Genomic DNA, 14,129 nt, shown 5'->3' with positions numbered 1-14,129 from the left:
CAGGTTGCCCAGAGAAGCCGTGAAAGTGATCAAGGCCACTTGGAAAAGGGCAGGGGGGTTGGTAGTAGATGATATTTGACATCCCTTCCAAACCATTCTATGGTTTCATGTGTCCTGGTACTTGGATGATCTTTACTGCTCTAGAGAGAAATGGAAGGGTGAAACAAAGATCCTACACCTCAACCTTTCCAATTTTTCAGTGAAATGCCACTCCCCCCAGATAAGATTGGGAGATTCTCCAAAACCAAGATAAAATCGCCTTCAAGCTTAACTTCCTCCAGAACAGATGTGTAAAGCTTTCTTGACCTGAGCACTGTTACCACCTTGAGAAGATGCCCAGGAAACCCAAGCTGTAGTTTTGTGGTAAGTGGTTAGGTAACCAAGAGCTTGCATGGGAGGTCCTGGATTACCCACCTAAAGATATCTCTGCATCCATCATCCTCCACATCAGGCAGTAGTGCCCCAAAGCAAAGCAACGAAAACAATGACTGCCCCTTGCTAACGGGGGTAACCACTTCATGACACCATGGGGCTTTTTCCCAAATATCATAAGCAAAAAGTTATTTTATAACAACAAAATGGCTAAGCCCAATTAATTGGGTGTCTTTTCCCATAAATAAGTAAGCTCCTGAAGATCTCATAACTAACCTGTAGGCAACACAGTGAAATTCTAATTATGACCTTCATCACAATAGATGTTCACAAACACCCTGTCCTGGGTTGTCCAGAACTGTTGCTGGAGGCTAGTTTGGAGAGCATTTGTTTGCTGTGCGCTGTGATGCTGGATGCATCTCAATGGTGGTGCAAAAGATATCCTTGGGAAAAGCAACCAAGAGGCAACCGATGCACATGCTGAGTGTTCTTTGCAACTCCTCCCATAATACCTCTCAAAAGGATGTTTAAAACCTTTAAGATATTTCAAACAAATGAAAGAATCATCCATTCATTACTGTCATCTGCCCCTAATACAGTAACAATAGAGTGAGGCTTTAATTTTTATTAAGGGTAGTCAACCTAGCTTTTATTAAAACACTGGCCTAAGTGCTTTCATTAAATTATCACTAAATCATCTTTAAAAAAACCCCACCTTATTCTTAGAAGACATACCACTGAAGACATTTAGTGTGTGAAGACATTTTGTATAAGTGTGTCCTACATCATGTTAAGACCAACAGTGATGTCATTTGGTTTATAATTTCTTGTGTGTGTGTGTGTGTGTGTGTGTGTGTGTAATTTAGGAAAATTCTATTTTCATTCTTTAGTAGCAAATGTTGTATTTCTTCAATGACGAACAGACAATGTTTCCATTGGCACTAAAAGAATCCTCCCACAGAGTGCACATAGTGTACATTCAATTTTATTTTTACCAATGCTGAACCACAGCCAGTAGTGGTAACAAAGCCCACAGACTTAGAAATTTGTTTGTGACTGATTCCGTAGAGTTGTGTGAAAGCCACTGCATTAATAAGGCACTCCCGCAGTTCTGGTATATTCTGTCCTCTGTCACACTCTGACTCCTATACTTTTATACCAACTCCTGCTTCCTCCTCTGCAACTCTATTCAGTTGAAGATAAACAGCATTGTGAGTAGCTAGTTACTGTATTCTATTAATTTACTTTTTAAGAAGCTGGAAATTCTTTCAGTCCTAAGAGAGTAACTTTTGTCCATGTTAACCTTTTTACGTTAAGAGCTAACACTTTGTCATTGAGTATATCTGCTGCCCAACAAGCAGTCATGTACCAACAATGCACACAAACACTGTGATGATGGCCTGAAATACACCTGGCTCATACTGCAACAGTATAGCTCTACCATGTGAGTTTGCATACTTCTTCTTTAAAAAACAGGCTGGTCCTTGAAACATCCATGAAAGCCTCCTCATCTTTTCTCAATTTACAGTCTTTTCTGATCAGAAATATCTAGTTAGTGCTGTGGAAGTCAACTTTAATGGCAAATGGAAATTAGCCATTCAAGAAGCTATATGACAGTCTTAACGAACTTTCTCAAGAGGACAAATCTGTTCACAGAACCACCTACCAGGCTTCTTTTGAAATGAAAAATATATTAAAAGAAATATCTGAATGAGAAAACCAGGCCCACATCATGGTCACTATCTTATATCCCTACTAATGCAGCCATACAAATAAATAGGGGTTGGGTTTTTTTAATTGTTTTAAAAAGCAGGGGTGATTAAGGCAACAAATACTTGCAAATTAATCTCTTGCTTGTACGTTACTCCTTTACTGAGCTAGCAAGCTTCACTTACTGAACTGCAATACTTACCTGCACCTCACAAGGCAGTCCCCTGGATTTGGGACATAGCCAACAATCTGTCCCCAGCATCAATATGGGGATGTCACTGGATCACCACAATAATGACACCCACTGTCGCCAGAAACACTGATATTCTAAAAGATATTTTACAAGTATATTTCTATACCCATGTTATATACTTGTGTCAGCCTTGCACTAGATAACTGTATGCTCACAGTAAAGAAAAGCAATACGCAAAATCAGTTTCATGTACATGAAAGTTTTCTTGTTGTGCCTATACAAACCTTACCAAAACCTCACCCAATTTAAGGTTGATGAATGATAATTATACATCACTCTACATAACTAAGTTACCATGCCTGCCCGCATCCTCTAATTTTTAAATAAATGCCTAATTGCATGAACAGTTTTATTACAAGCATTAAAACAGGAACTCAACATCTGCTGTACATACGGTAATCAGTTATAGCCAAGTTTAGGCGTTCTGAATCAGCTGGAGTGACTCAGAATTGCTCCAGACTTCTCTGAGAAAGAGCTCAGCAAGTTCTTTTCCCCAAACATAAGTAGAATATGTTTGTAGTAGTATGTTCAGAGGTAAACATCAAATTTGACTCCTAAGTCACAAGTCATTCAGAATGCCCTCACACCTGGAATATTTCTTGCTCTCTGAATTTGAAGTCAAAAATTTGCCGAAAGGTGACAGACTTCCTCAGATACGTAGCACGCACGCATTTGTTCTTGGCCTGCTTCCGAGGGACAAGCGCTCTGACTCAGCTGACTCCATTCTATCACACCCACATGTAACAACCCAGTGATATCACACCAGACTGTTAATGTGTCTCATACAAATCATATATCATTTGATTTCTGCTTTCCACTGTGTTATCTGTGCTGCTGAAACATGGCCCAATCAGATGAGAAGAATGACACACATCTAAATATGCACCGGAAAAATCCACGCACCCCACATATTTTAGTTCTTTGAGATCTGCTCTAAAACAAATGTATTTTCAGCCTTTGTTTTGTAGGAGCTGTAAGGAAAAGGAAAGCCTTGACTTTGGTCTTCTCACAAGTATTCTAGCAGATTCAAACTCAGATTTGACACATCAAGTTTAAATAATCCAGTAGAAGTAACTTTTAATAATTTCTTGCTTCCTCCATTTATCATCAGCTTAGACCACAAGAAATAAACTTCTGTATTCCTGTGAGTGTCAGAGGTGGAAAGGTAACCAGCAGCATCCAACTTCAAGGTTCTACTCCTCAAGGATCTGAAAGAGCTAATACCTATTTACCAACAACAGCCACATGTATCAAACCTGCAGAGACCACCCAGGACACCAACACCACTGTTTACAAGATGAACTTATGAAACTTCAGATCAAGACTATTTCCATAAGGAAAGATTAAAGGAATAGAGGAAGCTGTGACTAAACAAATTGCAAGTATGGATAAAACCAAAGATCACAATGAAGATTAGGAAATGAAAGTACATGTTCCAACTTACATACAGATTTACAAGCAAATGAGTAACATAATCAAGAGACAGGAAACTCTTAAAAGCTTTTAAAAAAAATTAAAATCACAATAGTCTGAGAATGCCTAATCAAGTCTACTGCCAAGTTTCAGTACAGATGCTAAAAGCCATATTGAAACTAAGATACCAGAATGAAAAATAAGACACCATATCCAGGCATATCAAGTGAGAGACAAAATTTGGAATTATTGTTCTGTGCTACTGCTTTATAATTATGTTGTTCCCCACTTCTTTGTATCATCCTTCAACCTGTCACTACAATCATATTGCAATGTCAGGGTAAGTAAAAGCACAGTGTTAAAATGAAACTAAACATTGTCACTGTCAGTTTATGGAAACTGTGCTAAAATGTCACCATGAGCAACTGTCACGGCAGGGCTGCTGCGGCTGTGCCACTGCACCAAAAAAACCAGGATGATGGCAACACAGCTTATCATGGACCCATGTGGCATCAGAGCAGACTAGCACTCCCAACCCTCACACTAACAGCTAAATTCAGGGCAAACTCAGATTTGGTGCAAACCTTGTGCTGCACACCACAGTAGCTATTTTTTAAGCCTAACTGAAGCAGTGATGGGCTTATCAGCTACTGCATGTCGTGTTCAGCAGGTGTGATGCTGGCCTCCACTGCATGACTTAGCGGAGAGCAGCCGGGGCTAGAGGGACCAGTGGGGAACAACAGTCATGGGAGGGATGGAGTGCCATGCCAGAGCTGATGAGAGGCCACGCTGCTCCCAAGGACAGGGATACAGCATGCTGCGCATGCCCAGGAGAGGCAGTTGGGTGCGAACCAGCAGACACTCCATGCACCAAGTAGGAAGGTGACAGGGCTGCTATTGATGGAGGGATCCATCCCATCCAAAGTGCAGCCACGCTTTGAGATAATTCTCCTGTACACCTAGAGAAACCAGAGCATGAGGGGATACAGAAACAGGCCATGAGGTGCTGGGTGAGGTGAACTGCTGGTGGGAGAGGAAGAGCATGGCAAGGAAGATGAGCAGTGTGCACCTTCTCAACCCTTCCTCACCGGGGTGGCTCCAGCCCCGTATGCTGACAGACACAGGGACAGCCACCAGAGCAGGGGAAGGAGCAACATGATGGACAGGCATCCCACAATCCATTTTTCTTCAATATACAGATAATCATACCTGCAGTACAGAACAGTGTACATATTAACTAATGACCGACTATTAAGTTCACATAAAACGCACACATATAAATTACAGCAGAGTTACATGCTTCGGTGGAGTCTTTCTTCTAAAAGCCATGACACACTGGGGAACGCTGAGATGTTTGTGGCACAATGTGCAAATAGTGTCATTTTGCTCAGGAATAATCTTAAATCTTTTAGGTAACATGATCTGAAGAATTATTCCCCATTCACTTCTTAAGGGACATGAAACCCATCCTTTGCTTATACGAGCATTAAAAAAAAAAGAAAAAGAGAGACACAGAATTCACTAGAATATTCATCATTTCCAACCTTAAACCCACAGCGTACAAACAGATGAATCCAGCAAGTCAGAAAGCAAAGCCAATTTAATCTGTGGCTCCCCTGAGGTAAATGTAGTTCACAGTCCTGCCCCCACCCCAACCTCAGCCATAATCCCTGCTTCCTGGAGGTAAGAAAGCACTGGAGTGAGGAAAATTCTGCAGCAGGATATAATGATCCAAAATGACAGGGACAATAATGACAATGAATTTCATGTCTCCCAGTCATGAGCTGGGGATGCTTGACTGGGCTGACTTACACAATTAAATTGTTACAGGTACAGCAGGAGCTGCAGTTATCATCGCCATGCTTTTGGGAAGGATGCCTCCAGCACAAGGAAGAAGAGCGCTGTAGATGCATGGTCCCTTTTGTTAGGAGCAAAGGGCCACTACTGCAAGGCCGCTGCCGCAGCTGCACCCTGACAGAAGCAAAACTGGGTTAAAGACATGAGCCATTTTAGGCAATTGATTTTATCCCTTTTGAAAACAATAATAAAGCTCTGATGGCTACAGCACGGCGTGACTTTAGCCACCGTGCGCCAAGAAGCTTTAGAAGCAGAGACCCAGTGGATTTTCTGAGAGAACTGGGAAGCACCATTTATAAGGGATCCTCACCAGTGTTTCTACTAAGGCCAGCAAGGGAGAATCCTATGGCTTCTATTGGTTCTGCGAGAGACCTGCATTCTGTTTTATGTGCATTCCACTAGAGGCAGCTCTCTTCTTATTTCTCAAAGTCCCCTCATAGCAGGCTGCCCATTTTGCTCAGGATTTCATATACAACTCTATTACACAGAACATGGGACAAAACGTATTTGAAAGCAACGGGATATGGAGAATGCACATAGCATTTTCCAGGTTATACCTACAGTTAGTGTGCCTGCAAGGCTTCTCTCATTCATTCAGCTTCAGTTTTGAAATACCAAGAAATATGGTTAGCCATGTATTTCACCTACAGAAAGTCTTTTTAGTGACAAACTGTCAAAGAGTTTTTACATCCAGGGAAAGAAAAAAAAAAAAAAATCATACAGTTGTCTGCATCTGTAATAGGGCAATACCCCTATTACAGCTCAACATTCTCAAAATATTAATTTGTCAAATATGAATTATAAAGCTATAAGATTTCATAATTCAGGACACACTCACTCATACTAGGAAAAATAGCTACAAGAGCCTAAATAAAAAAAAAAAAAAAAAAAAGGCATTTATTCCATTTTTGACAGCTTAACGAATGCCCTACTCTTTTGCATTGATTTTTGTGTGTATGTGTGTCTGTGTGCATACACGTGTGCCTGGGAAGGATTTCTCATGGGGTTTGCTGTAAACAAGGAAAGCTAAGTCCTCTGCCAAAGCTTCTTTTTCAACCATTAAATAACCTCCATATTAAAATATTTCAGGAGAGAATATATAAAAAAATACTGAGAATGCAATATATAAAGAACAATTACTTATACCTCAGCAAGTATAATGGAAATCTGTAGAACAAGACATTAAACAATAAAATACCTTGATGTGGTAACACAGTCACCTAAGTAGCATATGTTAATTCCTGCTTTTTTTGGAAAATAGCAGTAAATTCAAAGAACAGGGTCAACAAAGCCCTAAAAAAAATCACAAATTCATGACTGATTCCAAAAGACAAATTTTCCTTACACACCTAAAGGCTCATCTTGCAAGGCAAAGTGCATTAATAAAGTCTGCAAGGACTAGAGATAGAAAAATAATGCATCTTAAAAAGAACTGCACCACTTAGAATTTCTAAATGCTTTAACTTGAAATATTCTGGCCAGTTAGATCTCTGCTTTAATGTTTTTCCTGGTTCTGAACATCATGAGCTATATATAATTTAAATGGAGATTAATTCTTCCATTTAAAGTGCTTTAAAATAATTCTGCCTATGATCTCGAGCTCTCAGCCCAGCATCTCCACAGTGCCTCTTCTCCAGTTTTCCTTGAGCTACCTAAGTGGAACTGACAGATCACTGCTCAGATAGCAGCCGCGTTCTTCCCCCAAAATGTTGCCTTTTTGCTATTCAGGAGTATCCTAATACCAACAAATGCTAAATGAAGTCTGACATGTACCCCTAAGAAACAAACTTGTAAGTTGTAGCTTCAAAGGAAACCTTGAATAAATAGGACACATTGTGTACACCCAGGCTAACATCCAGCATATGCTTTAGTTTCCCGATGCCGAGACAGAGCAAGAATAGCCCCTGGTAAAGCCTGTGATTTGCTAGTGCTGGTACTTCCAACATTTATAATGTACCTTTTTTTTTTTCTTTTTTTTTTTTTGTTTAGCCTGTATAAACAATTTTTTAAATGTAATTAAGACCACAGCAACATTTCAGAACAAAATATATTCATGCATAATGGATTATCTGACACGCCACTAGTTTGATCAACAATTACAAACCAAAGCAAAGAGCTGATCTTTCCTCTGCAAAAGAACATTGCCACCAGTAAGTCGTAACTGGACAGGTGATTTTATCAAATTAAAAAGTAACTGAAATAATGAATGCTTTTAATTCTTCCCTTTGGTGGTGCTGACCAGCATGCCTAACAGTGAGACACTGCTAGTATGTGTTATTAGCAACTACAGATACAACGAAAACATGGCAGAGATAAGAATAAAGAAAAGCAAGAAAGCACATACAGATCAGTTAGGACGCTCCATTCCTAAAAGGCCAATTTATTTATTTAGGGAAAAGAGAGAAGGGATGGGCAGAGAAAATAAAGATATAACCTACTTTAAGGCTTTTTACCATTATTTAATGTTCTATTTTATGACTAATCCTTCTGAAAGGCCTAAAAGGAGTTTAATTCAATCCTATAATTCCCTTCTCTATTTTAAGTTTAATTTCCTTCTCCTTTTGTCCTCCATTCCTCAGTTAGTTCCAAGATGGGGCAAGATAAGAATTGATTAAACACTGTAGCTGGAAAGTTTTTATTCTGGACTAGGTTCAGCCTCAAAGTACCCAAATGTATATTATAAACTCACAAATGTGGTATTTTAGTCCTTCAGTACTGCTTTATCCTAGGAAATTGAGGGTTGATGGAGCTTTGGGAGGTGTTTTAATTTTTCTTGCTACAAATTACCATTTCTTTACATTCTCATCAAAATGTGGACAACTAAGTTGCAGTCTTCCAAGGAAAACACAGTAAGTCCAGCTATCCTAGCATGAACAAGTAGTTTCAGTGGCAGCAAAGCTTCAAGTCTATTTTTGATTCTCTCACCAAATTTATCCAGAAAGTCCTGCTAGCATTGCTGCTCTTCCTCTGAGGAAGAATAGTCAAGAGTCGCTGCTCAATTTCATGAAACCTGATGAATGAACAGAGCAATTACGCTATCTTTTTTCTCCATTAAACTGCTCTTCAATAATTGGTACATTTCCTTTTTTCTCCTTTTTTTTTTTTATTTAATTTTATTTTACACTTTGTTTACAATATGCAGCTTGTGCATTTGTTTCTTATTCCTTGGGAAGGCAACAAACATAGAGATATCCCTCAGGCATGCAGAACTTCGCGCTATATTACTGTACAGATGTTTTCCACTAAAAGACCACATGCTACATTGGTGCTGAATTTTTAGATTTATTTCAACACTGTTTAAAATAATTATTTGTCCAAGAAACCTGAAGACATTTTAAGACTATCTTGTAAATGCATATCTTTGGAATGCTAGAGTAGAAAATAGCTATGATACATACAAACTATTCATTTAAATCAGAAAAAACTTCAATAGATTATAAATAGATTTCAAGTCACAGTGCTCTTACGGGAAGTGTAATTACAGTTAAGAGAACCACTTCGTTCTTGCATGCTCTTGGGATCCCTTAGACTGTTTTAAGTTATGTTTGATAGTTATGATAATGAAAAAATAAATCTGAATTACTTCTCTGTATGCTATTTACAGCAGCTCTTGCTACAGTATACAAAAAATACCACATAAACCCATACCAAATTTTGCTCCTAAATAACCTCTTATTTCCTCTAGACCTTAAAAATCAGGTGGAGAATATGCACTCTCCATCAGAGATAAGCAAAAATCAAGTCCATCCTTTAAATCTCGCCCTACTTCCAAATAAGAATTCTACACATATCTGATGCCGCACATATATATATTTTTTTTTTCCATTCTGCTGGGCTCTATGAGACAACTTGAAATTATCAACATACGCTTTTGCCAGAAGCCGTATAAATACCGACTCCCATGTGTTTCAAGAGTCCCTCCTACTTCTTCCCAGTACAAAAGCCCCTATTGATAAGCTGATGAATAGTGTAAATGCAGTTCTAAAAAGGGAAAAGAACTACCTTTACAGTCAATTTTGTGTGAAGAGCTTTCTGACTGCCAAAAGGTCAGAAACTACATCTCCAGGTAAAACTAACTAGAACTGTAGCACTACTGAAGTAAATCAGTATTTAAGCTATTTATTCTTCAGAGAGCTCCTCCAAGACTGCAAGAAATCCATGGCTTTTTGCCCTATCCTGAACACATTTGATGTTTTGATATTACCTAGCTGGCCCCATTACCAAGAAAGTTATACCAAACTTTCTGTCTTGGAAGGGAAGTGGAAGAGGACTGCAAAAGGAGGAATACCAATCCAATTAAAAACACACTGTGAAACAGATACAAGTCTGCTGTAAAGAAAAGAGACTCCACCTGCGAGACAGGCCAACATGACCAAGTGCAGCAAGAAAGCAATTATGATCACGTACCCTGGTACTCCAGCTTCAGCAGTGAGCTTTCCAACATTTAGAATGTGTGCAAGTTCAGTGCTTTTTAAATACTGTTTGGAGATGTAACTTGCATGACATTAGAAAGCATTGAGATCACAGAATCACAGAATGGTTTGGGTTAAGGATCACCTTATTCGACCCCCCTGCCATGGGCAGGAACACCCTCCACTAGACCAGGTTGCTGAAAGCTCCGTTCAACCTGGCCTTGAACACAACCAGGGATGGGACAGCCACAGCTTCTCTGGGCAACCTGTGCAAGTGCATCACCCTCATAGTAAAGAGCTTCTTCATAATATCTAATTTATACCTCTCCTCTGCCAGTTTAAAGTCATTAAACCATGACACCCCGTCACTACTTGCTCTTATAAAAAGTTACAGCAATTTGGATAAAGCTCAAGGCACCTCTACCTCAACGCAAGCGCTAATATTCCAGAGAAGCAAAGTTTCTGTCAAGTAAGCCAACTAAACCTTCTCCAATTTCGTTTCAGACTGTCTCGTGTCTCTGTGAAGTCTGAAGATAATGAGTTCAACTCTTTGCTGGGTAGATCCCCTGCGGCATCTGTTGCCACACTGCTATGCCAGGGACTGATGACCAGACTTACTTCATAGAACAAGGCAAAAAAGGCTTCCTGACGCTTCTTGCATTACAAACAAGAGTGACACTCTTTCCAAATGTGAACACATGAACACTTTCAAACATGAAAATTGCTATTTCTAGATGACTGCAATGAGTTCTATTAATTATCGTTCTATTTTGAATGAACACCAAATGACCTGCAGAAAGCATCTTTATGTTCTTCCACTCAGACACTGAATTTGTGTAAGTGTTAAACACAAACATACCTAAAACTAGCAGATAAAATAGATTAAATAAGTCAAGCTGGAGGCATTTTTCCTCTTATGAATTTATAACCCTTTATTTAAAAGGGTTTTCACAGAAAGCACTCATGTCTTATAACTATCTCAGTATTTGATTATAATTACAATGAATGCTGCCTTTGCAGCAACCAATTCTACTGGTGATACAAAAAGTAATTGATCCTCCATCCAATGCAGCCAAGAACCAGAACCAGCAGCCACATCATCCTGACAGGGCTGGAGTTATTTTCACAGTGAAAGTGCTATAGCAAACCATTTAACATTTTTTTGTCTTACCATACCTCAGAAGTGTACAGCAAAATCACGCACAGCCGCAAAGTTGTGGGGAAGCACCAAACACTAGAATGCTTTCGCGTACCACTATACCTACCAGCCAAGAAAGCTAATATATTTTCCCTTACATTCAGTAAGTTACTGTCATAAAAAACAATTTATCTACCAAATCAATGCTTATGAGAGGCATGCTGAATCCTTCAAGTTGTTCTTCCCTTTAAAAAGTCAACGTATGTGATCTACAGTTGCATACTTCTGTTTCTCCCCTCTCAAAACACAAAGTGATATAATAATGAAAGCACAAAAGGGCAACATACCATCATAGTAGACAATAGCTCCAACAAGCTCATCTTTGCGCAGCATTGGGAAATGCTCCAAGGCTCTTGACTTGCTAAGGACATAACTACTTTTCAGACACTGACTTCCTGCTACAAGGTCATATAATTTTATTCCAAACCAGTAGTATGGCAACTGCCACCATCTGCAGGAAACAACAAAAACAAAAAAAATTCCCCATGAAGTGAAATAAAGTACATGCACACACTTGTTATGATACAGAACACGTTAAGTAACACAGTATGTTGTATTACGCCAGTTTTGCTTTGTACCATCATAAAAGTTCATAATATTGCAGTATCATGCAAATATGCAACAACTTACATATTGTTTGCTAGTGGTTTCAACTGGTCTATTCTCTGTAGTTAAGCAGACTCAAGGCTTTATTTATCCTAGAATTATAATCACAAATTGGCTTTACATACTTCACTGTAGGGTGAGATATTAAAGCTATGTGTCGAGGGGAGACCCTGGTTGTTTGTCAACCTGAAGGGGTTCCTTAAATGCACATCTTGGCTAACGCCTCCTGCACAAACAGGACCAAATAAATGCAGTCAACTGCTGGCTGACATGAGCTCCAGCTATTACGAGTCCCTCTACAAAGACAGGAATAAAGCCATACAATAAGATCGTTCAGCAAACGCTCACTGCTCCAAGTAGCCTGTTACAGTAACTGTTCTTACAGATCTGAAAACCTAACCCAAATCATTTAGTCTCTTTCTTGTAGAAGACGAAAACTATTCTCTCAACATCCACCTGTCATGTGTTGTAGAAGGCAAGTGCACAGAATTACTACACTGAGCACTGGTGGTTGCATGAACTAAACAACACATTAGTAAGAATGCTAAGACAGCCTGTGTTGAAGATGAGGATGTACTAGAAAGAACAGCAAAAAACATACTGGGAATGAGAGTTTGTTCCACCTACAAGCACCCCCCTCCCCTCCCTGCAGGGTGGCAGGAACACAGCAAACAGCTCAAGTCCAAGATGGGTTACTAGGCAGCTGGGATAGCTGCTTGGTTCCGTGAGAAAATTTCATGCTTCTACAATATGGTCACATCTCACCTCCTGAAGGACAAAGCTTGTGACAGGTTTAAAGACATGCTTGGAAAGAGGCGCCCAGAAACTTCTCCAAGGAAATAGCTTGCTTGTGAAAAGCAACGGTAAAGGAGTGGTATTATACCAGAGCTTACTTGTAAACAGGTAGCATTATTGGCAAAGGAGATGATAGGTGAGGAGCTATTTCAAGCAGATTTGCACGCTCCTCAAGTGCTTCTTTCACCATCTTGTACTAAAAAACACAAATGTACGTGCAAATTCCATGTTACTCAGTTTTGTTTCCATGTGCAACATTTAATAAGAAACTGTTTATCAAAGCAAAGAACTCCCACAATCCTTACTGTTCTTTCAAAACCAGACTGAGATTTGCTGAAAAACTCCAAAGTTAAAGAAACTATTTCCCAAGAAAATTAAGTTCCACTAGTTTCATTTTGGTGTCTTGGCAGGTCAGCTGAGTAATTTTTCATCTGAACGTAAAGCGCATTAAAGCTGTGTTACTCCTAACTATGGACAGGAGGCACATGAGAAGGGCTAGAACTCATTCTAAAGTAGATCTTGTGGGACATTCCCACAGTTAAATCCCATACTAATGCTGAGTTGCAAATGCAAAAGTGTTCTTCTCCAAATCAATCAATATGAATCAATATTAAGTTATTCTTTGGCAAAAACAAGGTTAATTTCTGTAGCTGGATAGCTCCATGTTTTATATATTTTTCCCTATCAAGTCACTGTTTCTGTAGCAGTATTATAGCCATCAAAACATACTTTAGGTCACAGAGGTTTTAATGAGAAGATCAATCAATTTATCAAAACAAGAATATCATGCTTCCACAAGAATACATAAAACCATTTACATATAATCACTCATTTACCCATTTTCTTTCCACATTTCAAAATAAATCACTCATTTACCATATTTTCTTTACCCATTTCAAAATAAACAGGCAATCACTCACTCACTCCCCAAAATTCTAATCATGACAAGTAGGATGCTCCTTTCATTCTGAAACCAGTCCTGTCTCTGCCTGCCTTCCCCAAACTTTACACAGTCTACAAGCTATGGCAATTAGATTGCCCATAAAACAATTTAGCAAAAGGCAGCAGCACCAATTTCCCTAGTCTAGGAAGCTCATCTGAAAAAAGCACTTTCTATGTACGGTGGCTGGAGAATAAAACAGTCAAGTATCAAAAAAATAAAAAGGAGACTTGGATATAATTGCGATAGGGGAAGTATCTACTAGCAATTTTTGCTTAACAACCAGCATAAACAATTACCTGCTCAAAATCCAACTTCATGATGGCCTTCTGAAGATATCTCACTCCACCATGGATCAATTTAGTACTCCTGCTGCTGGTCCCTGATGAGAAATCATCTCTTTCTAGAAGGGCTGTTTTTAGTCCTGTGTTACCAGAAAGCCAAATTAACTTCTTAAATTACACAATTTGTATGTAATTCATTAAAGACACTTCTCTAGGGTAGAGACAATCACAAGAAAAATTACTCTGTACATGGATAAATTTGTATTCAAAGTGTAGTGCACTGTCTATA

At 39.1% G+C, this 14,129-nt stretch overlaps 1 protein-coding gene across 4 annotated transcripts in view; it reads right to left on the bottom strand.

Annotated features, from left to right (window-relative positions):
• GPD2 (glycerol-3-phosphate dehydrogenase 2) overlaps nucleotides 1-14,129 on the bottom strand; it is a 65,467-nt gene that overhangs the window by 24,413 nt on the left and 26,925 nt on the right. For all 4 annotated transcript variants that reach the window (XM_080620491.1, XM_080620492.1, XM_080620493.1 and 1 more), the window contains 3 exons: nucleotides 13,856-13,980; nucleotides 12,715-12,812; nucleotides 11,503-11,666 (listed from right to left, as the gene is read on the bottom strand). In XM_080620491.1, the coding sequence (XP_080476617.1) occupies nucleotides 11,503-11,666; nucleotides 12,715-12,812; nucleotides 13,856-13,980 (387 nt within the window). The remainder of the gene's footprint in view (nucleotides 1-11,502; nucleotides 11,667-12,714; nucleotides 12,813-13,855; nucleotides 13,981-14,129) is intronic.

The sequence above is a fragment of the Psittacula echo genome (genome assembly GCF_963264785.1).
Source record: "Psittacula echo genome assembly, chromosome: 6".
Lineage (NCBI taxonomy): Eukaryota > Metazoa > Chordata > Aves > Psittaciformes > Psittacidae > Psittacula > Psittacula echo.
The sequence above is the reverse complement of the archived record's forward strand: the minus strand, read 5'-3'. Positions and strand labels throughout refer to the sequence as shown.